Source organism: Nicotiana tabacum, chromosome 23, assembly GCF_000715075.1.
Source record: "Nicotiana tabacum cultivar K326 chromosome 23, ASM71507v2, whole genome shotgun sequence".
In the NCBI taxonomy this organism is placed as follows: Eukaryota; Viridiplantae; Streptophyta; class Magnoliopsida; order Solanales; family Solanaceae; genus Nicotiana; species Nicotiana tabacum.
In genome coordinates this window covers 36,761,563-36,788,523 of record NC_134102.1, presented here as the reverse complement: position 1 = coordinate 36,788,523, position 26,961 = coordinate 36,761,563, and the positions used below count along the sequence as shown (strand labels likewise).

Here is a 26,961-nt window from a genome sequence, read left to right as displayed (position 1 = left end):
TCAGTAGATTAGATATTCATGATCTTGCCACTGTTAGCAAGTTCTAATTTATTACCAACTTACTTGGGAGTTCAAAAAAGTAACTTACAGATGAGAGTTTTAAACCTCAACTCCAAAGTCCTGCCCACTTTTCCCTAGTAAAAACACCTTAATTATCTTCTTTTTCTTTTTTCAAGTCCAAAAGATTGGAGAAAAACAATATATTTTGGTCCACTCCTCAACTTCTGGACGTCGGAAGGGCCACATATTGTGGTATTATTTGGACTAGGAGGTCATTTTTGTAGCCTTATATTTAGTAATTGACCATTTTTCCAAATTAGACTGGTAATATAGTTTTCAACTTTCAACTTCAGATTAAGTAGTCACTTTCGAACTTCAGGCCACGTATGTTCTAATTCAGAAAAACTTTCCAGTTTCTAAATACAAGGCCACAACATTTAAGTGTCTATTTGTGCATATTTGCTAAGAGAATTATACATAGCTTTTTCAGCTGATCATCAGATGGATATTTTCAGCTTTTTGAGATATACATAACCACAAAATATATATATATATATATTGTCAGGACGATTTTGATACGTCTACTGTACAGATGGATATAACTTATATCCATAGACAGTGAAATAAATATTTTTATACCATCGATATAATTCAAGCTATTATAGCAAGTTACAGTGACAAAGGATTACAACGAGCGAATCGTGATTCCTAAAGCTTCACAAAACGTTTCAAACCCCACAGAAGGCTCTGACAGTGTATTCCATTTGCTCGTTAACATGTTTGGCAAAGAAATCCAGCAATTCAAAGTTATCAAATGGTTGAAACTTCTTAGGGTGTTTCTCATCAACAAGCTCTTCTGGTGTTTGTATCATCCCATTAATATATGAGAAATGTGCTAAAGTGTACCTTGGTTTATTCTCCTTTACAATCACCCTATGTACAGGACAATGCAATCTGTTGTTGCTCCATGCCTTTGCAATGATAAAAGATATAGAGTTAAGTAGTCGAGCAAAACATTATTGATCGATTAGTCACTGTTTGAGGAGTAGTAGAGAATAATATTCTAAATATCAAGCTCGGCATTATAGACTCTTAAAGAAAAGATTTAACTTATATCAACTGTCATGTAAATAACTTTTATACTGTTGGTGAATTCTAGTATGTATTACTAGGTAATTTGTCTTATTTTCGGATTAGTAATCCTACTTATTATGGACGGTTACGTGTAGTTATCTTTCAGACAATTGAATAGTGTAAAAATTCATGTACACGGTTAGTTATATAGAAATTAAACTCGCAAATAATGTAACTTATATACACTATCACAAAAATGATTACTTTTTTTTAAAAAAAAAAATACTAATCTCACTTTTTATAAACGATTACTTATAAATATCTGTTATATGACATTCACATAATAATGTAAACTTTAATCAGTCGGTGTACAGAAATTAAGCTCGCAAAAGCTTTTCAGCCTTTGACCCCTCTTCCCTTGCTCTTCAAATAGTTTGACTATCAAAGTGAAAAAGAAGACTTTTAAAGGAACGAAGGCCCTCAGCAAAAATCGTTCATCTTTTTCACCTCAAAAATATAGAATTCAAATTGGAAAAAATAGTCATTTAATTATTTAATTTAATATTTAAGATTTTAAAATAAAAAAATTACTCTTATTCAATCTTAAGAAATGTATATATATCCCCTCGGAAAAAAGGAGGTGCGACAATATATATATATATATATATATATATATATATATATATATATACTTTTTGGTTAGCGAATATAATTAATTTTAGCTTCCGTTCAATTTTATATTTTACCTTAAAAATCATTAAGATTTTATCTTATATAAATTATTTTTTTATTTGAATTATATAACATAATTCTAATTCATTCCATGTTACTTTTCATAATATTTGGACCTTGAAATCGATTAAGTAATATTTTATTTATTAAATGTTTCCTTATTTCAGCTATGTGAAAATATTTGTCCGTTAAAGAATAATTAATCACAGAACGTATACTTATGCGTTGTCAAATCTTAATTCATCGACTTGACAAAAAGAGGTCTTATATTGCATAGAATATTTTTAAAATCTTTGATGAAACGCGAACCTAAAATACCATACGAATTAAAATATGTGGCCGGTTATGGGTATTCTACATGACTTTAACAAATGAACAAAAAGAAGATTAAAAGAAGAAAAACCAAAAAAATTAAAAAATTCTTTATAGGACAATCAAACTTACGGCATGCACTAGAAAGTGCATAATATTACAACTATGTCGATGAAGTAACCAAAACAGTAGAAAGAAATATACACCTGCTTACTAAATAATATACTGTTTATTATTTCAAGTTCATATATATATATATATATATATATATATATATATATATATTGTTCACTCTTTTTCCCTACAAAACAATCCGGTAAAATAACAATAGATTGATTGAATATCTAATTTATATTATTTATCTCAAACAAATGATTTTAAAAAGTATGTGTTTTAAATTAATGTTTCCGTACAAATTTTATAATAATTAACTTTATACTTTTTTCCTTAGTTTTTTTTTATAACTCAATCACATTGTTTAATAATATCTATTAATTTTAAAAAAATTATATACTCATTGATATGGGAACACGATTACCCTAAGACTAGTAAATTAAAATACACTAATATTGTAAAATATTGTCACAAATTAAATCAAGATAGAAAACTTACCGAAAATGCTTCCCCTACCATGACAAGAAAGGAATTAGCAGGAGTCATATCAATAGCCATCCATTCACCATCTTTAGTCTTCACTTCCAAACCATTAACTTGGTTCTGGTGAAGTATGCTAAGGAAAGTTTTATCAGTGTGAACCTGTGACCCAACATTTGATTCATCCAATTTTGGTGTCCTATACTTTATTAATCGAAGGAGATAAGTTGTTGATTTGTCTAGAAAATCATAGCAATTTTCTACTCCATAGCTCTCAATAACCATCCTTTTCACCATCTTCTCCAAATCAGCTACTATGTTTGCATAGTCGTGAATAATTTCACTTAATTAAAAAAAAAAAAAAGGAACATTAAGGATGAGACTACGTGTTAATTAGGCCACATATCATTGCCCTATGTTTGTATTCCAAGAATATTTTCATAAAACTTTGATCAAATAAAATTTTGTTCGACTTAAAAAAAAACCAAAAAATTAATTAAATAAATATAAAATAATTGTGACATAACCAAGTAGAATCTATGATCAAACCGTTCCAAAAGAAATTACCAAAATTGTATTACTACCTCCGTTCCAATTTATGTGAACCTGTTTGACTGGGCACATAGTTTAAGAAAAAATAAAGGCTTTTAAAATTTGTGTTCCTAAACAAGTCAAAAAGGGCCCCAGAGTATTTGTGTGGTTATAAAAACTTCTCATTAAGGGTAGAATTGTAAGTTTAAGCTAAATTGTTTCCAAATTTAGAAAGGGATCATTCTTTTTGGAACGGACCAAAAAGGAAATAGGTTCAAACGGAGGGAGTATAATACACCCTCTCTTTTTAATATTTTATTTGGTGGGGTTTGACTGGATATGAAGTATAAGAAAGGAAGAAAAAGTTTTACCCCACTAAAAGTATCTTTAGAACTTTTAGTCTTAAATATCCATGATATTTTTATAACTATGAACTATGTCATTAAAGGTAATATAAGAAGTTTAAATTTAAATAATTTTCAAATATATAAAGTTATCATTTTTTTCGAAATACGCTAATATATAAAGCGTGTTATATAAAATGAAACATATGGAGTACCTAAAGTGGTCATTTCCTGAAGGCCACATGAGGTTAGTAAAATTTTGAACTCCTTCAGCAGTTATTGCATCTCCAATATTAATCCCTAGGCTTTCTTGAAGAGGGAAATCAGGGATTTTTCCATAGTAGCCATAGAAGGGTTTTTCAGAAGTGTTACGAAGTTTGGATTCTGTGGGAAGATCAAACAATTCTTCTACTGCTTGAAATATATCAATATTTAGCTCCGGCGAAACCGAATCGTAAACCGCCAGAAAACAACCGTACTCTTCCAGTGCACGGCGGACTTCATCACATGCTGAGAACCAATTAGTAGAAGTATTAGGTTTCAAGTAGTGATTTGATAGGGTCAAGAGAGGAAGTCTTAGAGGTGTTTGATGACTCATGTTTATAGCAGCAGGTTATAGAAACCCTAAAACTTTTGTAAGATGCATTTCTTGTTTTGCATATATCCTTTATATAGAAAAAGGATCAACCTAACTTATTTATGCAATTAGCAGCTTATTTTGGCATATTGCAACAGGTGACATATCTCATTTTTAAGATAATACTAACCATACTTTGAATTTACAGTAGGTTATAATTACACAAAATTCTTTACACACTATTAGTGTGAAGAATTTAAACATACAACAAAATATATTTTGTACAATAATCCTTTATTTTTATGTATTTAAAATTCTCATAGTTGTGCTCAGCGTTTGTTGATTATCTGACATTTAAAATTAAAAAGGATGTGGTTCTATGTATTTAGACAATGACGAATTTGAGACTTTGTTTAAAAAAGATAATACTATATAGTTGTTTTCAATTTTCATTTATGGTTGACTTGTTTGTCTTACATACTCTTCATTTAAAAAGATCTATTGAAAGAAACCAAATTAAAGTTAGTTGGGGTTGACATTGGCATACTATTTCAGGTTTCATTGTTCCTAGATCCCGTTAGATTTGTTCCGTTAAAATTTAATTTTATGCGTTCTTATATTAATATATTTCTTGGGATCACAATTCACAAGTTTGTGATAATTCTGTGTTAGTTATTTAGCGGTTGTATGATAGAGCACCAGTTAGGGGAGATTATATTGACCAATTTCAATTGGATTGTCCAGCGAATATACGGGTATTTTTTACAATATGCTTTATAAGAAGAAATGCAAGAGAACCAAACGCTTAGTTCGAGAAATTTCCACCTTTGTTCAGGCTAGCTTGCTCGTACGGGCAGAGCTAAAAATCCATAAGCTTCAATTCTTGGCGTCGCCCCTACTTGCGCGCACCTCAATTAATTCCACGGGATATCAACTATCTTTCACCAGCACATATATAAGTAATTCAATCTCTATAACTTAGACAAATAAAAAAGAATAAAAGAACTAGTAAACATTGTAAAATGGTCCGTAAAAAATCAATTCATATGTCATAAAAATAAATGCACCGGGAATTAACTCAACACTCGCAAATGTATAAGAAGGTTGTGTACGGATAAAATCGGGAGCAATATTTTCCCCGATTCCCCAATAAGGTAACGAGAGGGGATCACGGTTCAACGCAACTACAAGCAAGGCCGAAGGATCCCTCGTATCGGAACTCGGGAGGAATGAACGATGTATCTAGGATCAGACACGGTGAAACAACGGACCCGGACCAAGTAAAGTTTCAAGGCCACGGGAAAAGCTGGAACGGTTGGGCATGACAAGTAGTGAGCCGTAATATTCGCCCGCAATCGGATAGTACGGCGCAAATCCCATCCGATATCAACTGCGGATCAATATTTACCGAAAAAAGAAGATTTTTACCTTATTTACACTTGTATTAAGACTGAAATTCCCCTACTATATAAAGGGGATAAGTTTTTCATTTTAAACAGATTGTTGACACGCATATCAAAGCAATAAAAGTTCATTTTGTCTTTTAGTTATTATTCAAAGTGTTTTTCAGTTATTCTCTTCTTTAATCGCAACCGAGCTTATATCGAGGGTCTGATCGAGGCTGAATTTCAGTGTTCAACTTAGGATCAGGCTTGAGCATCACATTACGATTGGGTTGATCATTCTTTTTTCTTTAATTTAATTACTTGTTGTTCTTAGATCATTCGTATTGAAATAAACCACGTATCCTTTAAACCGCATACAAATTTAATTGTTACTCATTTTTAAGGGTAAATAGTTTGGCGCCCACCGTGGGACTAAGGATAATAGTGGTGATTTGATACGAACCTCCATAACACACCCTATTTTACGCTTGTTCTTTGAAGTTTTGATTCCAGGTTAGCCTAAGGATGTCAAATTCTCAGTCTGCTCACTTGAACATTGACGCTGAGTCAGGCCACCACGGCGAGAACAATAACATGACACCTAATGATGTGCACCCTATTGATCCCAATGGTGTCCCAGCTGCCAACCCGGTTGATGCTAACTCACAGGTTACCATCAATATCAATCTACCAACTGACCCCGGAAACAGCGTTCGCGAGGCACCCCGACCATCAGCTCGAGAAGCGCCCGAAGGTGAAGGTGATGGGGTGAGCTTGCAGTTGATTTTCGAAATGTTGCAAGCTCAGCAAACGACAATAGCACAGTTACAGACCCAGAGCCATGCCCCTAATAGGGTCGAGCCCGAGCGGACCAGAGAAAATACTCCAAGGGATGAACAAGTTACCATGGAACTGGGTGGATTCGGGCCCGGGGAAACTTCCGAGGTGATGAAAATGCTCGAAGCACTGACAAAACGGGTGGAGTCTGGCAAGAAAAAGATAGAAGCCAACGACAAGAAGGTGGAAACTTACAACTCCAGGGTCGACCAGATCCCGAGAGAACCCCCGATATCGAAGGGTCTGGACTCCAAAATACTCATTCCAAGAAGTTTATCTAGAAGCCTTTCCCTCCAAGCGCAGTACCGAAGTCGATCCTAAAGAGGTTTTGTATGTCTGATATCATTCCCAAGTATAATGGGACCACAGATCCAAATAAGCATGTAAACTCATATACATGCGCAATCAAGCGGAATGACTTGGACGATGACGAGATCGAGTCGGTGTTGTTGAAAACATTTGAGGAAACCTTGTCCAAATGAGCAATGATATAGTATCACCACTTGCCTCCAAATTCAATTGAATCATTTGGTATGCTTGGAGATAGGACTATGTCGGCGCCATCAAGGCCGAGATAAGGAAATCTAACCTTTTCAAAGTCAAGCAAAGGGATAAAGAGATGCTTAAGGAGTTCGTATCGAGGTTCCATATGGAACGGATGGATCTACCCCGGTCGCGGATGATTAGGCCGTTCAGACATTTACTTAAGGGCTCATCCCCTGAAGTTTCGTGGCTTATTAGCAATTAAAGCAAAATTTGGTGGAATACCCGGCGGTCACATGTCCCGACGTCCATAACAGGTATCAATCGAAGATCACAGTCGAGGGAGACCAGCTCGGGGCATGTTTACCTCAACAGAACAAATGACAGATCTAAGAGAATCATAGATCAGGAGCCAAGGCCGGTACGAGATCGATATCAACCGTACGGTGCGGATTGGAGGGGAAATAGATCCGGGAGTCACCCGACAAGGAACGACAAGAGAAATGATCAAGTACCGAGCAGCCGGGGCCTGATGAGCAAAAGTGGGTTTGACAGTTCGCTCGGGAATAGGGAAGCACCGAGATTGTCAGAGTATAATTTCAACGTAGACGGTGCAAGTATAGTGTCGGCCATAGGACGCATTAAAGAGAGAAAATGGCCTAGACCACTGCATTCTAATCCCGCCCAGAGAGATCATAGCTTGGTGTGTAAATACCATGGTACTCATGGTCATAGGACCGGGATTGTCGATAGCTAAGAGAAGAAGTAGCTCGATTGTTCAACAATGGGCACCTTCGGGAATTCCTAAGCGAACGAGCCAAAAACCACTTCAGAAATAGGGACGCCAACAAATAGGTCAAACAAGAGGAGCCCCAACACGTGATCAACATGATCATTGGGGGAGTGGATGTCCCCCAAGGGACAATGATAAAATGCACCAAAGTTTCTATCACGAGGGAAAAATGCACTTGGGATAATGTTCCGAAAGGGCCATCTCGTTCAGCGATGAAGACACCGAGGGCATCATCCAGCCCCACAACGAGCACTGGTAATATCCGTACTTATCAATAAATCTCGGGTTAAACGTGTGTTGATTGATCCAGGCAACTTAGCCAACATCATCCGATCAAGGGTCGTATAATAACTAGGTTGTAGGACCAAATCGTACCGGCGGTCCGAGTGTTGAACGGATTCAACATGGTGTGCGAGACCACGAAGGGTAAGATAACTTTACCGGTAAACACTGCAGGGACCACCTAAGAAACAAAGTTCTACGTGATCATACGGGATATAAGGTACAAAGCCTTGTTTGGAAGGCTACGGGTTCACAGCATGAGAGCGGTGCCTTCGACCTTACATCAAGTGCTGAAATTTCCCACTCCGAGACTAGTCGAAACAGTCGACGGGGAATAGCCAGCCACAAAGGAAATGTGCGTTGTCGATGAAGTAATCCCGGTGCCCGCAGTTTTGACATCAAAAAGCAGGGAACCGACTGAAGAAAAAGAAACTAAATAGAAATCAATGATCTCGGCCTTAACCGGGCCGAAACATTAGTAGGAGGATGGAGTGGACGATGAGGATGATTATGGCGTCCTGAGATCTTTCATAGTGCCTGATGACACCGATGCCACAAAATTGACGATCGAGGAGTTGGAGCAGGTTATACTGATCGAGCACCTACTAGATCGAAAGGTATACCTGGGCACAAGACTAACCCCCGAGCTCAGGAAAAACCTTATTGATTTTCTTAAAGCTAATGCTAATTGTTTCTTTTAGTCCCATTTAGACATGACATGGATCCCACCGGAGGTAACAACTCACAAATTGAGCTTGGATCCAACGTTGCATCCGGTTAAGCAGGAGAAGATCACAGTCTAAGATCAAACACGCATTCACCAATGACGAGATATCTAAACTTCTAAAAATAGGTTCCATCCGGGAAGTTAAATACCCGGATTGGTTAGCTAATGTAGTAGTAGTACCTAAAAAGAAAACAAACTTAAAATGTGTGTAGATAATAAGGATCTAAACAAGACGTGTCCGAATAACTCTTTCCCTTTGCCTAATATTGATCGAATGATCGACGTGATGGCCGGACACGAGATACTAAGTTTTCTCGAAGATTAGTCTGGGTACAACCAAATTCGGATAGATCCGGGCGATCAATAAAAAACCTCTTTCGCAACCAAATTTGGCACCTACTATTATAACGTAATGCCATTCGAATTAAAGAACGCTGGTGCCATGTACCAACGCCTAGTTAACTGGATGTTCGAAGAACAAATAGGGAAATCAATGGAAGTTTATATTGATGATATGTTGGTTAAGTCCCTGCGAGCAGAGGATCATTTGAAATATTTGCAGGAAACCTTCGACATGTTGAGGAAGTACAACATGAAGCTAAACCCGGAGAAGTGTGCCTTAGGGGTCAGCTCGGGCAATTCCTCGGGTTTATGGTATCTAACCGGGGAATAGAGATCAACCCGGACAAAATCAAGGCCATAGAAGACATCACTGTAGTTGACAATGTTAAGGCAGTATAAAGACAGACCAGACGGATAGTCGCATTGGGCCGGTTTATTACGAGATCTTTGGATAAGAGTCATCTATTTTTCTCACTACTGAAAAAGAAGAAGAACTTCTCTTGGACCCCAGAATGCTAGCAAGATATAGAAGAACTCAAGCGATACCCGCCGGGCCCTTCTTTGCTGCACACTTCAAAGGCGGACGAGCAGCTATACCTCTACTTGGCAGTTTTTGAGGGGGCAGTAAGTGGTGTCCTGGTCCGGGAAGAAGAAGGTACACAAATTCCCATTTATTATGTTAGTAGAACCCTAGGCAATGCCGAAACAAGGTATTCGCACTTAGAAAAATTAGCGCTCGCCTTATTAAGTGCTTCTAGGAAATTAATACCGTAACTTTCAATGCCACCACATATGTGTCGTGACCTCGTACTCGGTGAGGATGTCATGCATAAGCCCGAGCTCTCGGGTCGGTTGGCCAAATGGGCTGTAGAAATTAGCGGGTACGATATCGAGTACAAACCCCGGACCGCCACAAAATCTCAGATTTTGGCGGACTTTGTGGCTGACTTTATGCTGGCCTTAGTCCCCGAGGTCGAGAAGGAATTACTGCTCACTTCCGGGATTAGCTCGGGGATTTGGACCCTATTCACGGACGGTGCATCCAACGCGAAGGGGTCGGAGCTAGGTATTGTATTGAAACCACCTACGGGTAACGTAATTAGGTAGTCTATTAGAACTATAAAATTGACTAACAACGAAGTTGAGTATGAATCTAGCATTGCAGGTCTAGAACTGGCTAAGAGCCTGGGGGCCGAAGTGATCGAGGCCAAATGTCACTCCCTCTTTGTCGTAAACCAAGTCAATAGGATGTTTGAAATAAATGAGGAACGGATGTAGAGGTACTTGGATAAGTTGCAGGTGACCTTACACCAATTCACGGAATGGACTCTACAGCACGTACCTCGGGATCAATACAGTGAGGCCAATGCATTGGCCAACTTGGGGTCTCCTGTCGACTACGGAACAGTGGTACAGTTGATGAACTCGGTGGTAGAAGAAGGTCACACCGAGGTGAACTCAACAAGCTTAACTTGGGACTGGAGGAACAAGTACATAAACTACCTGAAGAAAGAAAAATTGTCATCGGACCCCAAGGAGTCAAGACCCCTGCGCGCCAAAGCTGCCAGGTTCAACTTGGTCAGGGAAAGTTGTTCAGAAGATCCTTTTTTGGGCCACTAGCTAGGTGCTTAGGTCCGGGGGAGACTGACTATGCCATGAGAGAAGTACACGAGGGCACATATGGGAACCACTCGAGAGAAGAATCCCTGGTTCGGAAATTAATCAGAGTCGGTTACTACTGGAACGAGATGGAGAAGGATGTGAAAGACTTCGTACGAAAATGCAACGAATGCCAAAGACACACCCAAATAATTTATCAACCAGGAGAAATGCTTCACCTGGTCCTGTCGCCATGGCCATTTATTAAATGGGGGATGGACATCATCGGTCCCCTGTTATGGGTGCCCGGTAAAGCTCAATGCATACTACTCATGACCGATTATTTCTCCAAGTGGATCGAAGCTCAGGCGTTCGAGAAGGTTCGGGAGAGAGAGGTCATCGACTTCATCTGGGTTCACATAATATGTTGATTCGGGATACCGGCAGAGATCCTTTGCGACAACGGAAAGCAGTTCGTCGGCAACAAGGTAAGTATGTTTCTCGAAGACCACAAAATAAAAAATATATTATCAATACCTTACCACCCTAGTGGGAACGGACAAGCATAGTCAACGAATAAAACTATACTCCAAAACTTGAAAAAGTGATTGACCAATTCGAAGGGAAAGTGGAAAGAAATCCTGCCCGAGATCTTGTGGGCATACTGAATGACTTCGAATTCAAGTACCGGTGCGACCCCATTCTCTCTAGTCCACAACGTGGAAGCCTTAATCACGGTCGAAGTGGAGGAACCAATCCTAAAGTTCCAGTATGCCACTGAGATGTCAAACGTCGAGGCCATGACTACGAATTTGGACTTATTGGACGAAAGGCGAGAAGCCACCCTGGTCCGTTTGGCTGCCCAAAAGCATCGAGTAGGGAGGTACTACAACCAAAGAGCTAACCTTTGACATTTCTATGTCTGGGACTTGGTGTTAAGGAAAGTGACACTACACACCAAGAACCCAAATGACGGGAAACTAGGCCCAAACTGGGAAGGTCCGTATAGAGTTTCCAGAATAACCGGGAAAGGTTTGTATAAACTCGAGTCTAGAAATGGTGTAAAACTACCAAACAACTGGAACGTGGCACACTTAAAGCCGTACTACTGCTAAGGTACGAACACAATTCTCTTTGAAATTTGTTATACTGTGGACTAACTTATGCAAGTACCCGGTCGAGGGAAAATTTGATAATTAGGTCTGAAAGCACGTGTTGTACTTTTTTTCCCTTGAACCGTTTTTTCCCAAAGTGGGTTTTACGGCAAGGTTTTTAATGAGGAAATAGTAAAATATGTTACCTTAGTTCCGTAGACCGGTCTGGGCTGGAATTGCTGACCATCCGTACTGGACTGACAATATTCGAGCCCTCACAAGCTTAGTCTCAAATACTGGGGGGCATTACGCCCTAAGAAGGTGTTCTTATTTGATATTAAAAGCCAAGGATTGATGATTAGGATTCATTGTAAGGGTCAAATGGTCAAACAAACCGTACCCATATATCTCATTCTTGCCATAGCAAAAAGCTTATGTGCATTAGATTATGTACTCTACATGCAAAGTAATGAAAGAAATGTGCCCTGTATATTTTATCATTACGCATTTGCACCATCGATACATTTGTTGAGTTACTTAAAAAAATAACATATCTTAAATACTAGAGCCTACGGGCCACCCTGAGTCGGGGACTGGTGTCCGAAAAAAATTTTGGACAACTCGGGCTATCGAATCCCGGAGGCACCGAGCCTATTAGGCTATATCCAACTTAAAACGGCTCGGAGACGTCCAAGTCTGTATTCAGAAAGAAAGTCCCATACGTATGATCAAAACCTATTGAAAGGTTACCATCGGCAAAACACCACCGTGTACAACTAAAACACTCAGGCATCTTAAAGGTCTTCGTTTTTTATTGTGATTTTGAAACCTAAACAACTCAGAGTTATTATCGAAATTGGGCCTCATTCGGGCTTCGGGGGAACGGGTACTCTAGATTATGTCCAATTTTATGCTAAGGCATTAATGACGATCTTCAAATAAAAAGTTGCAAACAGATACTAAAAAATAAAAGACACAGTGTTGTCCGAAATTAAAGCCACTATTTCAAGCAGTACCAGCTATCATCACTTGGGAGCTGTGGAAGAGACGAAATGCAGGTAAACATGGTAGTTCAATGTCCGCAAATAGGGTGATTCATGAGATAAATAGGACATTGCATCAACTGGGAAGGGTGAGGTATGCTTGGATCCCTAATATTCCATTGTTATGGCCATACATAATTCAATACTTTGAAGGATATAAACCTATATTGATCACTACAAGAGTAACATGGCAGCTTTCTTGTCATGGTTGGTACAAATGTAATACTGATGGAGCTTCAAAAGGCAATCCTGGACCTAGCTCCCTAGGCTTTTATGTGAGGGATGATGAAGGTGATGTGGTGTATACTAGGGCAGTAGACCTGGGAGTTACAACTAATGTGGTGGCTGAAGCTAAGGCTATTCTTCAAGGGTTGGAATATTGTGTAGAGCATGATCTTCACCCTCTCATATTGGAGACTGATTCATTGGTGATGAAGAAGGTGATAGAAGGGGAATGGGATCCTCCTTGGGTAATTGCACAGGATGTGAAGAAAATTATAGAGATGAAGGACAACTTCAATGTGATCTTTCAACATGTGTTCAGAGAAGGCAACTCAGTGGCGGATTTTATAGCTAACATTGTGTTCTCTTTTGCAGGTACATCTGAGTTTCATTCATTCTCTAAACTGCCTAGTGCAGGGAGGAGGTTGATCAATCTAGACAAATCTCAATCACCTAACCTTAGGATTAGGATAGCAAAGAGAAGAACCCCAGACTGATGGCTTCACAATATTGGACTCTGAAACTGATATGTCCAAATGCTAAGGAAGATGCTGAACCCATCATATGGTATTTTTGGAGATTGTTGAATCATTTCTCAGTGGTATTAGCATGCTTTCAAGCTCAATCTGAGGATGGTTTAGCAATGTTTTGAATGATGTCTACATTAAAGGTTCTAGTAGGGAAGGATCTAAGCTTACAAGATCACAAAAAGGCACAGGCTGGCCTTTGCCTTGCAAAGTCTTCTTAAAGCCAGATCATTCCTGGCTTTTGCCTTGTAAAGCCAGCCTAAAGTCAGCTCATGCCTGCCTTTTGCCTTGTAAAGCCTGGCTAAAGCCAGCTCATGCCTGGCTTTTGCCTTGTAAAGCCTGGCTAAAGCCAGCTCACGCCTGGTCTTTGCCTTGTAAAGCCTGCCTAAAGCTAGCTCATGCCTGGCCTTTGGCCTGCAAAGCCTGCCTAAAGCCAACTCATGCCTGGCTTTTGCCTTGCAAAGCCTGCCTAAAGCCAGCGCATGCCTGGCCTTTGCCTTGTAAAGCCTGCCTAAAGCCAGCTCAAGCCTGGTTTTTGCCTTGCAAAGCCTGCCTAAAGCCAGGCTCCTCTTCTATACATTAATCTTGATGAGTGAGCACATGATTAATACTTGAACAAAATCAATCCACTGCATATGGAGATCATATAGTAGCGACACTTGGAGGACAATGTGGACTTCAACTCTGCGGTGGAGATGTTTGGAATTCATTTTAGACTATGGACAATATACCCTGGCGCCTGGTGAGATCTTGATAGGTGCTGCTTGGTATTTGCCAATGACAATTGGATTCACATACACTAATAGGAGAAGGAAGCATTCAACTTATCTTGTTGTAATAGTTAGTTAATTAGAATTTAGCTTTTCTATCTTTTTTAATAGCTAGTGGCTTCATGCAACTTCTATTTTGGTTTTTGGTTTGGACATCTTGTAAGCATTGGACCCATTTTTGGGATTTTATTTATATATTAGCCCTTAGGCAAAAAAATAAAAAAAATAAAAAATAATAAAAGACACAGTGTAGCCGAAAGGAAAATTTTATATATGCCAAAAATATTTACAAAGGCACGATAAAACGGCCTCAAAATAAGCAAAAACTAAATGTACAAAAGAAAATTAAAAATAAGTTAAGGCATCTCCGCCTAATCTTTACCAGAGCCCAACTTAGTACCAGAACAATCGAGCTTATATAGCTCTTTTTCCTCGGCCTCAAGCCTCTTATCCTTTTCAATCTCGGTCGACATATCAAACCCCCGGGTGTGAATCTCCTCGAAGGTCTCCCTCCGGGATAGCCACTTTACGTACTCGACCTTTGTTATTAAGCGGGCCTCAGCTATTTCCATGTCAATTTTGTATTGGGCCGGAATCTCCTCGACCTCGGAGGAATCGATCGAGGCTGCCTCTAGCTTGGACTTCATCGAGATATACTCCCGGCCAAAGTCGTCCCGTTCCGAGATGGCTGAATCTAATTGTGCTTGGAGCTCATCATTTAGCCAAGATCACTTGTCGGCCTTATCCTAAGTCACCCGAAGCTGATCCTTGACCGATGCTAACTCCTCTTTGGTAGCCTCCTTCTTCGAGGCTAAAAAGTCCATCCTACTCCTCATCGTCTCAATCGAAGCTTTGAGCTCGTTCATCTCGGCCCAGAGCTGGTCAATCAGGTCTGTCTTCTCTTGGACCTGCGAGGTTGCGCATTAGCTACTACGCTTAACCTCTCCTTTTTAATCTCAAATATCCTTACCTTCTTGACTAGCTCGACATGCCCCGTTTCACGAATGAAGCCTCCCTTTGAGCTTTTTCCAGCTCAGCTTGAAGAATGGGAAGATCCTTGAGGGCCTCGTCTTTTTGCTCGCTGAGAACCCTATACATGTCCTTCTGCCGGACTTGTTCCTTAAGCTCAAAATCGAGCTGACTGACTTCCATATGAGACCGATGGAAGATTTCATGGTAGAGCACCAAAGCCTGAAAAACAAATCAATAAGATCATGAATATACGATGAAGTTAAATGAGCTGCATGAAGGGCACAAGGAAAGGGAAACTTACCCGGTTAAGTGCCTGTTGTGCCTCGTTGAAGAGGCTCGGAGTGCTCACTTCGTTCATCTTCGCTTGATCCTCTTTAGTCAACAGGCAATGAAGACAGCTGTCCATACCAACCGATTTAGACAGCACTCGGGTATCAGCCAGAATAATAAACATGACCATTCTTTTATGGTCGGGATCCACGCTCAGAGCATGGAACTGCTTCACAAACTTTGAGCTCAAGCTCGGCTCCCCTGCTTTCAACGCCATGTCTTTTTTTGGTATCTTGAGGTGACAAAACCCGGAGTAATCCTCCAATGCGCCCATGTCCACACCATCAAAGAATAGGTTGAGGACCTCGTCTACGGCCCGTGCCGTCTCGTTTGGCTTTTCCTTGACGGCCTGAGCCTCGTCAAATAAGGACTCTGTATGGGACGGCGATTCTGCGATGTCAATGACACTAGCATCTTCCCTGGAAGCAAGGATAGCTTCTCGGGAGACCGTGGCCTCTAATTTTCCTTCTCGCTCCCGAGTTAAAGAGTGATCGGCCTCTCGATCACTTTCCCCGGCTGCCACCTGCTCTTCTTCATCAATGGCCGGGCCGTGGGCGACGAACTCTAGGTCGTCATCTTCAGGGTAAATCCTGAGCCAGTAGAGGGAGTCAGAGTCCGGTACCCTGGCCCGGGTACTTTTATTATTTCGCTTTCGGGTCAGGACCGCTACCCTCTTCTTTTTGGCTTCGACGTCTGGAGAACCTGAAGCCTCGTCCTCGTCCAATGCCCACAGCTCAGTGGTCTTAGGAAAACCTATGAAAGAAAAAGAGGGATTTAGAGAAAAACAGTTGAATATGTAAGCAAGTTTGGTCGAAAATAGCACTCACCATGGGAACCGGCCTCCCACTTGCCCTTCGAAAGCTTGCACCATTCAAACTCAAAATATGACATTTGCGTGCAGATTCCCTCGACCCACTCTTTGAAGCGGGGAACTGTGTTGGGGACTCGGGCAACCGCTGCACGATGATAAAACCAAGGAATGAAGAAGAACAAAAAATCCAAAAGAAATTCTAAGTACTCATAAAGGAGAAGGACTTACGGGCTAGGTTCTATTTTTCAGGGAACGGTAGGAGCTGGGAGGGAATGCGATCCTCGGTTTTCATCTGAATGAATCTTTCCTGCCATCCTCGATCCCTATATTCGTCGATGCTTGATAATGGAGCTTTCCTCACCCGACGAACAAGCTTGATTAATCCCCCTTAGAAGATTGGGGGACTGTAGAGACGAAGTAGATGTTCGAGGGTAAACCGGGGGTGCTTCAGTGTTATTAACAAAGTTGCGGAGGAGGATCATGATCCTCCAAAAGGACGGATGAATCAGCCCGAAGCAGACTGCGTACCTTCTGGAAAAGTCGAGGACTATGAGGTCCACGGGGGCAAGTGTGAAGGGGTACGTGTAAACACTTATATACTCCTCCACATGTGTGGTGATGTCCTCATCATGACCGGGGACGATCACTTATTTTCCCTCCCATTTACAGTCTTCCCGAACCATAGGGAGCGTGTCCTCAGTGATGGAGCATACGTACCTCCATACCTCCTCGCCTCGATCCTGTTGACTGGATGCATTTTTGACCTTGAAGTCATTTTCAATAGAGCAGCCTCCGGGGATCAAATTCTTCCGAGGTCACTTCAGGTATGGCCACCTCAGCATCCGTGGCTAGGTTAGAAGTTGAAGGGACGGTCTGTTGAGGCACGGATTTTGAAGTCTTCGCCATTGAATTCTAGGAAATATGAAGATATGAAGATGAGGATGAAGATTTGAAGATGAAATCGAAAGTTTGAAGGTCAAACTTGAAGATTTAAAGGGAAGTATGTAGATTTGAAGATGGGAAGATGAAGATATGAAGACGTATAGAATAATGTATGGAGATTTGAAGGGGTTATGAACAAGTGAGACGTTCGAGGATAAATTAAAAAATTCTGGAATCAGAAAGTAAAAAAGTGAAAAAGGACCGAAGCTTTTATAGAGAGGGGGTAAGCAATGCATGACGTTTCGCATTCGAGGACGATTAACTAGCGGCTTACACATGTCTGAAGTCAGAACAACGCGACTGATGGGATGTTTCACTGACCTGTCAACTTAGTTATAGCGTACGGAATAAGGAACCAGGGTAAATTAATCGCTTCCCGTCACTTCGATAAACTTGCTCTCCGAAAAGCGAGGGGACTGTCTGTGTACGAGTAAAATCGGGGGCAATATTTTCCCTGATTCCCCTATAAGGCAACGATAGGGGATCACAGTTCAATGAACCTACAAACAAGGCCGAAGGATCCCTTGTATCGGAACACGGGAGGAATGAACGATGTATCTGGGATCGAGCACGGTGAAACAACGGACCCGAACAAAGTAAAGTTTCAAGGCCACGAGAAAAGGAGGAACGGTTGGGCATGAAAAGTAGGGAGCAGTAATATTCTCCCTCGACCGGATATTACGGCGCAAATACCGTCCGATATCAACTGCGGATCAACATTTACCGAAAAAAGAAGATTTTTACCTTATTTAGACTTGTATTATGACTGAAATTCCCCTAATATATAAATGGGAGATTTTTTTAATTCTAAACACATTGTTGACACGCAAATCAAAGCAATAAAAGTTTATTTTTGTCTTCTAGTTATTATCCAAAGTGTTCTTTAGTTATTCTCTTCTTTAATCACAACCGAGCTTATATCGAGGGTCTGATCGAGGCTGAATTTCAGTGTTTAACTTAGGATCAGGCTTTAGCATCACATTACGATTTGTTTGATCGTTCGTTTTTTCTTTAATTTAATTACTTGGTGTTCTTAGATCATTCATATTGAATTAAATCATATATCCTTTAAACTGCGTACAAGTTTAATTGTTACTTATTTTTAAGGGTAAACAAATGCAACCTTGAATTAGTTATATTTATTAAAATTTGAAAATAACCTTAACTAATCAATATAGTGATGCAAGTGGATTGAGACCTAAATTAATTTTTATTTGAATTAATTTAATACTAAAAATCATAAAATAATCAGCTTTTTTCCAGTGTTAAACAAATTTAATAATATTTTAGTCATCACATTTTAACCATACACATCAATAATTATTTTCAACTTAAGCACTTCTATCCAAAATTTTAAAAATAAAACTATTTGTTTATAAACATATTCCAACATTTAAAAAGGCTACTCCAACTAATTGTATTAAGAGGCCTCTTAAGTTTATTCAAAAATTCATATAATAGTGAGACACAAAAGAGTTTACATTCTAATCAATGCATCAATCAAACATGAGAAAGTAGCTAAATTAAAGAAACTGAGTTGAAATTGGAAAGTGAAATCTCAAAAACATATGATAGAAAGGAGGAAAAATTTGAAATGAAGAGGGAGATAAATATACTATAACTAACAAGACAGAAATTTACTATTGTTTACTCACTCAACTGTACATTCTTAACCAAATAAAAAATATTAAAATTTGGACTCTTAAAAATAATTGCATAATATATAATAATAAAGTATAATATTTTTGGGTCGTCTAGAATTTGGGGCCTAAGGCAATGGATTGAGCAGCCTTACCCTCCAGCCGGCCCTGATTCAGCTAAACATACGGGCTCTAAGTCATAAATAGAACGGTTTGAAAGCTCAAATTTTCAAAATTTGAAATGTTAAAAAGGAACTCACTTTTCACAAATAACACCTAGTTTTGTCTTTTGTGTTATTAATAGAATTATATTTAAGGTGAATGTCTGTATTTTAGAGAGAATCTAGAGTTTGTTACTTTGTGGCTAAGTCACTTTTTCCCTATAAATAGAGGAGTTATATTCCATTGTAATGCATCCCAAAATCAATAAGTATTCTCTCTCTTTCCTTGCAATATTCTTCTTTATTGCTTCATTAAACGTTATCAGCATGAGACTCTACCATCTCAAGAAGCTCTTTGAGAAGATTAAGGTATAAGTTTTGTAACATCCCGGAAAAGTTTGAAGAACTTAAGTGTAAAGCCCAGTAAAATTTGCAAAGAAAATAATGTTTCATAGTGCCGGACTAGGCTTACGTGTTGAGGATTATAGAAATTCTTTGCGGCGAGCTTGCTCGCTGCGGCTCAGACTTTTTTGGTTGAACAATGCACCAGAAAGTCAAAGAAAATATTTGGCTGAAATGTGCATTTCTGTGATCAATTATGCGACGGCAGAATCACTCTGCAGACCGCATAATGGCTGCAGAGTGAGACAGTTAATTGGGTCAGTTGGAAGCAAATATGCGGTACACTAAGGTACCAAGGGCGACTATGTGTTCAAAATGTGAATGGTCTCCGTGAAAGAATTTTGACTGAAGCTCACACTACTAGGTATTCCGTGCACCTAGGTTCTACAAAAATGTATCATGATCTTAAGGAAGTCTATTGGTGGAATGATATGAAGAGGAATGTGGCAGACTTTGTGGTGAAGGCCGAACACCAAAGGCCCGGTGGGTTGGCACAGAACATAGAAATTCCAATGTGAAAATGGAAAATGATTAATATGGACTTTGTGGTAGGATTACCATGCACTCCGCGCAAGTTTGACTTAATTTGGGTGATTATGGATCGACTCACGAAGTCAGCACACTTTTTGCCGATAAAGTCTACCGACACAGCGGAGCAGTATGCTCAGTTGTATATCAAAGAAATAGTCAGGTTGCATGGCACCCCAGTTTCCATCATTTCTGATCGGGGAGCACAATTCACTGCTAATTTTTGGAAGAAATTTCAGCAAGGTTTGGGTACTCAGGTGAATCTCAGTACAACCTTTCACCCGTAGACTGACGGGCAGGCAGAGCGGACTATTCAAACGCTTGAGGATATGTTGCGTGCTTGTGTGCTAGATTTCAAAGGTAGCTGGGATGATTATTTACCACTTATAGAATTTGTATACAATAATAGCTATCATGCTAGCATTCAGATGGCACTGTTCGAGGCTTTATATGGTAGGAGATATAGATCTCCCATTAGGTGGTTTGAAATTGGGGAAGCAGAGTTGATAGGGCCAGACATCGTGCATCAGGCTATGGAAAAAGTTAAAATCATTAAGGAGTGGTTGAAGACTGTTCAGAGTCATCATAAATCCTATTCGGATGTTCGTCGTAGGGATTTGGAGTTCAAAGAAGATGATTGGGTATTCTTGAAAGTTTCCCCCATGAAGGGTGTAATGCGATTTGGTAAGAAAGGGAAATTGAGTCCGAGGTTTCAAAATCATTCAGAAGATCGGTAAGGTGGCGTACAAGCTTGAGCTACCACCTGAGTTGTCATTAGTATACCCGATGTTTTATATGTCTATGTTGAAGAAAGTAGTTGGAGATCTGACACTCATTGTTCCGGTCGAGACTATTGAGGTAAATGAGAGATTGACTTACGAAGAGATTCCGATTTCTATTATTGATCGGCAAGTCCGAAAATTGAGAAATAAAGAAATTGCCTCAGTGAAAGTGTTGTGGCGAAACCAACAGGTTGAAGAGGCTACTTGGGAGGCCGAGGAAGAAATGAAGAAAAAATATCCTTATTTGTTTGAATGACCATGTATTTATAAAGTTGTGATCTATGAAAAATATTCTAAGAGTTGCTTTCTATAAATTATGTATGATTTGTACATTTGATGTTAAGGGTATTCCGTACTGGTAATATAATTGCTTGTGAGGCCACAGTTGGTGTTGTTTTGTGTTATGTTACGTCATTGGCATACGTATATGTTGTTAGGATGTATTTCTGGGGCTCTCTGACAGGTGGATAGGCCTAGTTACAAAGGAAACTTTGGCGAAATTTTTGGAAATTTTGGGAATTAGCCAAATTTGGGGCTGCTCGAATGTGGTATGAAACAAACTAAGTTGCATATGATGTTAATAACAGGCTTTGAACCCTCGTTCGAGGACGAATTATCCTACGCGGGGGAGAATGTAACAACCTAAAAAAATTTAAAGAACTTAAGTGTAAAGCCCGGTAAAATTTGCAAAAAAAATAATGTTTCATGGTGCCGTACTAGGCTTACGTGTTGAGAAAAATAACTTGGGTTGAACAATGCATCGAAAAGTAAAAGAAAATATTTGGCGGAAATGTGCATTTCTGCGGTCCATTATGCGACCGCAGAATCACTCTGTGGACCGCATAATGGCTGCAGAGTGAGATAGTTAATTGGGTCAGTTGGAAGCAATTATGCGGTCTACTATGCGACCGCATAACTGTTATGCGGTGTGTTATGCGACCGCATAGTGACCGCATACACAGTCAGCCTTTTTGATCTTTTTGTCAGCAATTATGCGACCGGTATGCGGTTCGCATAACCACTATGTGGTCGCATATGCGACCGCAAAACACACCTTGATTTAAATTGTATTTGTTATTGATGATGATAATGATATTTAAAATTGATAAGGTGAGCATGGAATACTGAATATGGCCAACGTGCCAAGAATGATCTTATAATTATGGCCATTAGTACCAATGAAATAAAAAGATGTGAAAGTAATACGAAATGCGATGATTGATATAAAAAGGTTGATGTCTCAAATAAGACAGCCTAGCCGGTCAGGTCGTGATCGGACACCATGTCGCACACATGGTGGTGATTGTGCTGGAAATTATAATTGAAATTGTGATTGTGGTCGATGTCCCTAATGGATAGCCTAGCCGACCGGGTCGTGATCGGACTCCGTGTTAAAGACAGTGGTATTGATATTGAGAGAAATTGTGGTTGATGTCTCTAATGAGATGGCCTAGCCGATCGGGTCATGATCGGACCCGTGCTAAGAGTACGGTGGTACTGGTTTTGTGAATAATGGTATTGTGGACAATGGTATATCAATACTAAAAATCTCCCAATGTGAGATATGGAAATTAATTTGAACATTGTCTCGATCCTAAATTGAGGTTTGATGTTAATTAAGGCTTTTATTGATATTATGATAATCTTGTTTGTATTATTTGTCATTCTATTGAGAGGCTATTTAGTTATACATACTAGTGTTATTCGACGGTACTAACGTCCCTTTTGCCAGGGGCGCTGCATCTTTAAATGGATGCAGGTGGTTCCATAGAAGGAGATATTGATCAGTGATAGCAGTACACCTTCTTCCCAGCTGACTTGGTGAGCCCCACTTCATTCCGGGGTCATGTATCTTTTGTAATTTGTGTATTCGGTTTGAGGTATAGCCGGGGCCTTGTTGCAGGCATTATCATTTTACTCTTCTTTATCTATAGAGGCTCCGTAGATATAGTGTGGGTTGTGTATTGGTGCTGGAAAACACAAACTACGTTATGTTGTGGTTGTATTACTTGTTCTAGTTAAGACGATTAAAAACGATGGAACTATTGGTAATGAATTGGTATTGTAGACGTGAACACATTTTTGTCTAATTAATGAAAATATGTATTATCTCTATTCGTGGATGAGTTTGGGTAGAATAAAATCTAACAGGCTTGCTCGGTCGGGTTCACTCAGTTGAGCGTCGGTCGCGCTCCTCGGTTTTGGGGCGTGACAAACTTGGTATCATCTTTTAATTATGCTTGATATTATGAAGAAAAAGGTTTGTTGCCCTTGCAATTTCGGGCAAGAACTATATGTGATGGGTGTTGGATGCTGAAATCCATTTAGATGCAATGGGTCTTGGAGACGCCATTAAAGATAAAAATAAAGTATCTACCCAAGACTGTGCTAAGGCCTTAATTTTCTTGCACCATCACCTTAATGAAGGGTTGAAAATAGAATATCTCACAGTCAAAGATCCATTTGTTTTATGGAATAGATTAAAGGAAAGATATGACAACTTAAAGTTGGTCACACTTCCACAAGCACGATATGATTGGGCTCATCTGAGGCTCTAAGACTTTAAGTCGGTTTCTGAATACAATTCTGCGATGTTCAGAATTACTTCTAAATTGAAACTCTATGGAGATAGTATCACTGACTATGATATGCTTGAAAAAATATTCACAACGTTTCATGCCTCCAATATGGTCTTGCAACAGTAGTACCGAGAGAAAGATTTCAAGAAGTACTCTGAGTTGATTTCTCTTCTCCATGTGGCTGAACGAAACAACGACTTGCACATGAGAAATCACGATAATCGACCCACTGGGTCTACACCATTGCCTGAAGTGGATGAGGTGTATTCCCATTATGTTAAGCGTGGAAAAGGTCGTGGCCCTGTTCATGGCCGTGGTCGTGGCCAAGGAAAAAATTTTCCTAGTGTTAATCATCCCCCAAAGAAAAATAACCACCAAATGTGAAAAGGGAAAGATGAGAAGCCAAGGGTAAAGGGTTCAAAAACTGAATGCTATCGTTGCAGTGGAAAGGAGCATTGGGCAAATATTTGTCGTACGCCAAGATATTTGGTTGAGATTTATCAAGATTCTCTAAAGAATAAAGGCCCTGAAACTAATTTTATTTTTGATAATGAATTTGACATCACTCACTTGGATGTGGCAGACTTCTTTGAGCACCCTGATGGAAAAATAGACCATTTGATCTGTGATAGATCAGTGGTTAAATATAATTGAGTAGTTTGGTTATTATTTTTGTCTATTCGTAGTAGCTAATGAATAAATATCATGTATTCATAGTTTTTTACTGTAACGACCTGACCGGTCGTTTTGAGAATTAACGTTCCGTTTGGCGGCTTAAGGTCTCGAGCAGCTTTGTATTATGTATTATGACTTGCGTGTGTAGTCGAGTTCGGTATTCAGATGATTCGGGATCAATTTGGAAGAAGGATTCTTGTTTTAGAAGTTTAAGCGGTAAGAGTTGATCAGAATTTGACATTGGTGTAGCCGACTCCGAAATGGAGTTTTAATGATTCCAATAGCTTCGTATGGTAATTTTGGACTAAGGCGTGAGTCCGGATTTGGATTTGGAGGTCTGTAGGATAATTAGAAGCATTTTGGCAAAAATTGAAAAGTTAAAGTTTTGGAAGGTTAAGAGGTTTGACCGGGGGTTGACTTTTTAGTTTTAATTAAATATCGAAGCTTTATTATCCGAATTTGTTTCCTATGAGTTTTATTTATGGTTTGAAGTTATTTTGGCTAGATTTGAGCCGTCCGGAGGTTGTTTCACTCGAGAAGGTCATTTTAGAGTATCAATCTAACTTCTTTGAGGTAAGTATCTTGCCTAACTTTGTGTGGGGAACTACCCCTTAGGATTTGAGTCATTTGTGCTAATTGCGTCATGTGAAGGCCGTGTACGCGAGGTGACGAGTATGTGCTCGGCCTTATTTGTGGAAATTTGACCGTTTAGGGCTCTTAGGTTCTTATGTTCATTAGATGTGAAGTTGTTTTAGCATGTTAAATCCTCCATTTACTAAATTCACCCTTACGCGTATTATTTGGAATTAATCGATTCATGTTCTACTTTGTTGCCAATTAAACTCTTGTGTGCCTTAATGAAAGTTGTTTCTTCTTTATTTGCCATGTTGTCTTTCCCGTAATTGCTTAACCTTAATTGAACTTATTATTATATGATTAATAGGCAGATCTATTAGTATTAATAGGGTTGCCTCCAAATTTCTCGTCTGAATTTGTAACTTCATTAAAATTGCCGCAAAGAAGCTAAGGGGAGTTATGATTTGTTGAGAAAATTTGTAGGTTGTCCCATAATATTTTTTGAGAGTGGTAGGAGGTACTGGCATATATAAAAGAAATGAGCCAAGGGGGAGAGGATTGACTAACCTACACTGATGCATGAATTTACTAGGCAGACGTAGTGATAGGGTCTACCAGCAATTCATTAGCACGCCAAAGGAGGACCATTCCACCAGAATAACCTTCAGCAGCAACTTGAATCATATATGTGAAGTTAAAATCGTCTAATAAGGAGGTGTGGTCTTCCATCTTCACCTCAGTAAGACACAACATGGACAAATTATTCCAATTAAGTAGGAAGTGTAGGTTTCTTCAAAATTTCGGACTGTTGGCTCCTTTGTAGTTCTATTGCATAATTGTTATTTGATTATTGGCTGGTGGGAACGAGCTCCCTGCTAGAGCTAGTGACATTTCAATATTCATGTTGGGAGAGTGCGGATCCTCCAGTTGCTGTTGAGGCGGATTCTCTGGTAACTGGTTGGCCCTGAACGTAGGTAGCATGACATTGACATATTTTTGGGCCACACAGAAGGGGTCGAGGCGGATATTCAAGAAGGCTTAGAGTAAATTCCGAGGTAGATGGATGAGGAACTTTCTTTCGATATTTTCGTGCATGGACAAGATCAGGTAGTTGTTCAAAGTTAGGGCCTCCTTGAATGTCTCATGGGTGTTTGGTGGATCCTCCTCAAATAAGGGCGAGAGTGGTTCTGTGGGTGGCGGCGTCAAGGGTGGGCTGGGAGGATATGGTGGAGAGAGTAGTTGTGGGTGCTCTTCTTGGAGCTGGTGCCGTGAAAGCTCCTGTAATGGAATTTCCAGAGTCTGGTTGGGTAAGTAATTGAAGTAATTTGGTGGTTTGTGTATACGAAAGGTTGGATTCTTGTTCTTGTGTTGGGTGTGCCAATCTTGAATGTTGGTGAGGTTGTTGTGCAATTTGAATGACGTTATGTCCGGAAGATGATGATGGTGAAGCCCTTCTTGTCGAGTTGTCGAGTTGAAGCTGATGGTGAAGCCCTTCTTGAAGAAAGTTCGCCATCGTGGTATTGTTGTCCAGTATTATCGTTACTTATTGGAGAAGTAGGGAAACATTCCATGGATTTGGATGTATTGGTTATACTGGCTTTGTTGGAAGCCGTTGTTGCGGCGGTGGTAGCAGTGGTATATTGGGTTGATTGTAGAAGAGGAAGTATTGTTGGGGCTCCATGGGATAGGGGATGGGTTGTGGGTGAACTTGTGGTGGGGGTAGGTGATAGTTATGAATCTGTATATTGTTGATGAAGCGCCTTGTGTGATGGTGTTGACGGCGACGATATGGGTATGGTGATACATGTTGATGTTGGATGGAGAATTTTTGTGTTTCAGAGATTTCTTGTGCGTGAGACTGGTGAGCAATGGAAGATATAGTAGTAGCTTGTCTTATACATATTGTAGTATAAGTAGCTGGAGTTGTAGTGAGATGAATTGATATGGATTGATCATTAGATTCTTCGTTCTCAGTTGTTTCCAGTAGTAGCCGAAATTGGGAATGTAGATGAAGTAGGGGTAGTAAAGTGGTGAGTATGGTGGGTTGTTGATGAGGTGGCAATTTGAGGCGCATTTTCATGTAGTGAAGAAGATGGATTCATTGCTATGGTGGGTGTGTTGGCAATAGAGGCGATGGTAGTAGGGTGTGTTGGATTTTGGTTTGTAGGGTTTATAGGTGGAGGGCTTGGGAACTTGGATTATAATGATGAATATTCTTAGGGGAAGGTTGTCGCATTAGACATTTGGGAAGGGGGTGATGATGTAACATGTAAGTGGCATTTATTTTTAGGGTGT

General features: G+C 39.7%; 1 protein-coding gene across 1 annotated transcript; it reads right to left on the bottom strand.

Moving 5' to 3' along the window:
• Positions 1 to 525: 525 nt before the first annotated feature.
• On the bottom strand, positions 526 to 4,338 carry LOC107787213 (deoxypodophyllotoxin synthase-like). The gene is made up of 3 exons (XM_075246993.1): positions 3,803 to 4,338; positions 2,731 to 3,055; positions 526 to 971 (listed from the first exon to the last, which is right to left on the bottom strand). Exons 1-3 carry the CDS (start codon positions 4,183 to 4,185, stop codon positions 729 to 731), a joined length of 951 nt encoding a protein of 316 aa, XP_075103094.1. The 5' UTR covers positions 4,186 to 4,338; the 3' UTR covers positions 526 to 728.
• Between the last annotated feature and the right edge of the window lie 22,623 nt (positions 4,339 to 26,961).

What these genes read in the sequence shown, in the direction of transcription:
- LOC107787213 (XM_075246993.1), bottom strand. Translation starts at nt 4,185, where the DNA reads ATGAGTCATCAAACACCTCTAAGACTTCCTCTCTTGACCCTATCAAAT. An exon ending in TCAGGAAATGACCACTTTAG is followed by an intron (nt 3,056 to 3,802) that starts GTACTCCATATG and finishes TTTTTAATTAAG; the next exon opens with TGAAATTATTCACGACTATG. An exon ending in TGGTAGGGGAAGCATTTTCG is followed by an intron (nt 972 to 2,730) that starts GTAAGTTTTCTA and finishes ATCATTGCAAAG; the next exon opens with GCATGGAGCAACAACAGATT.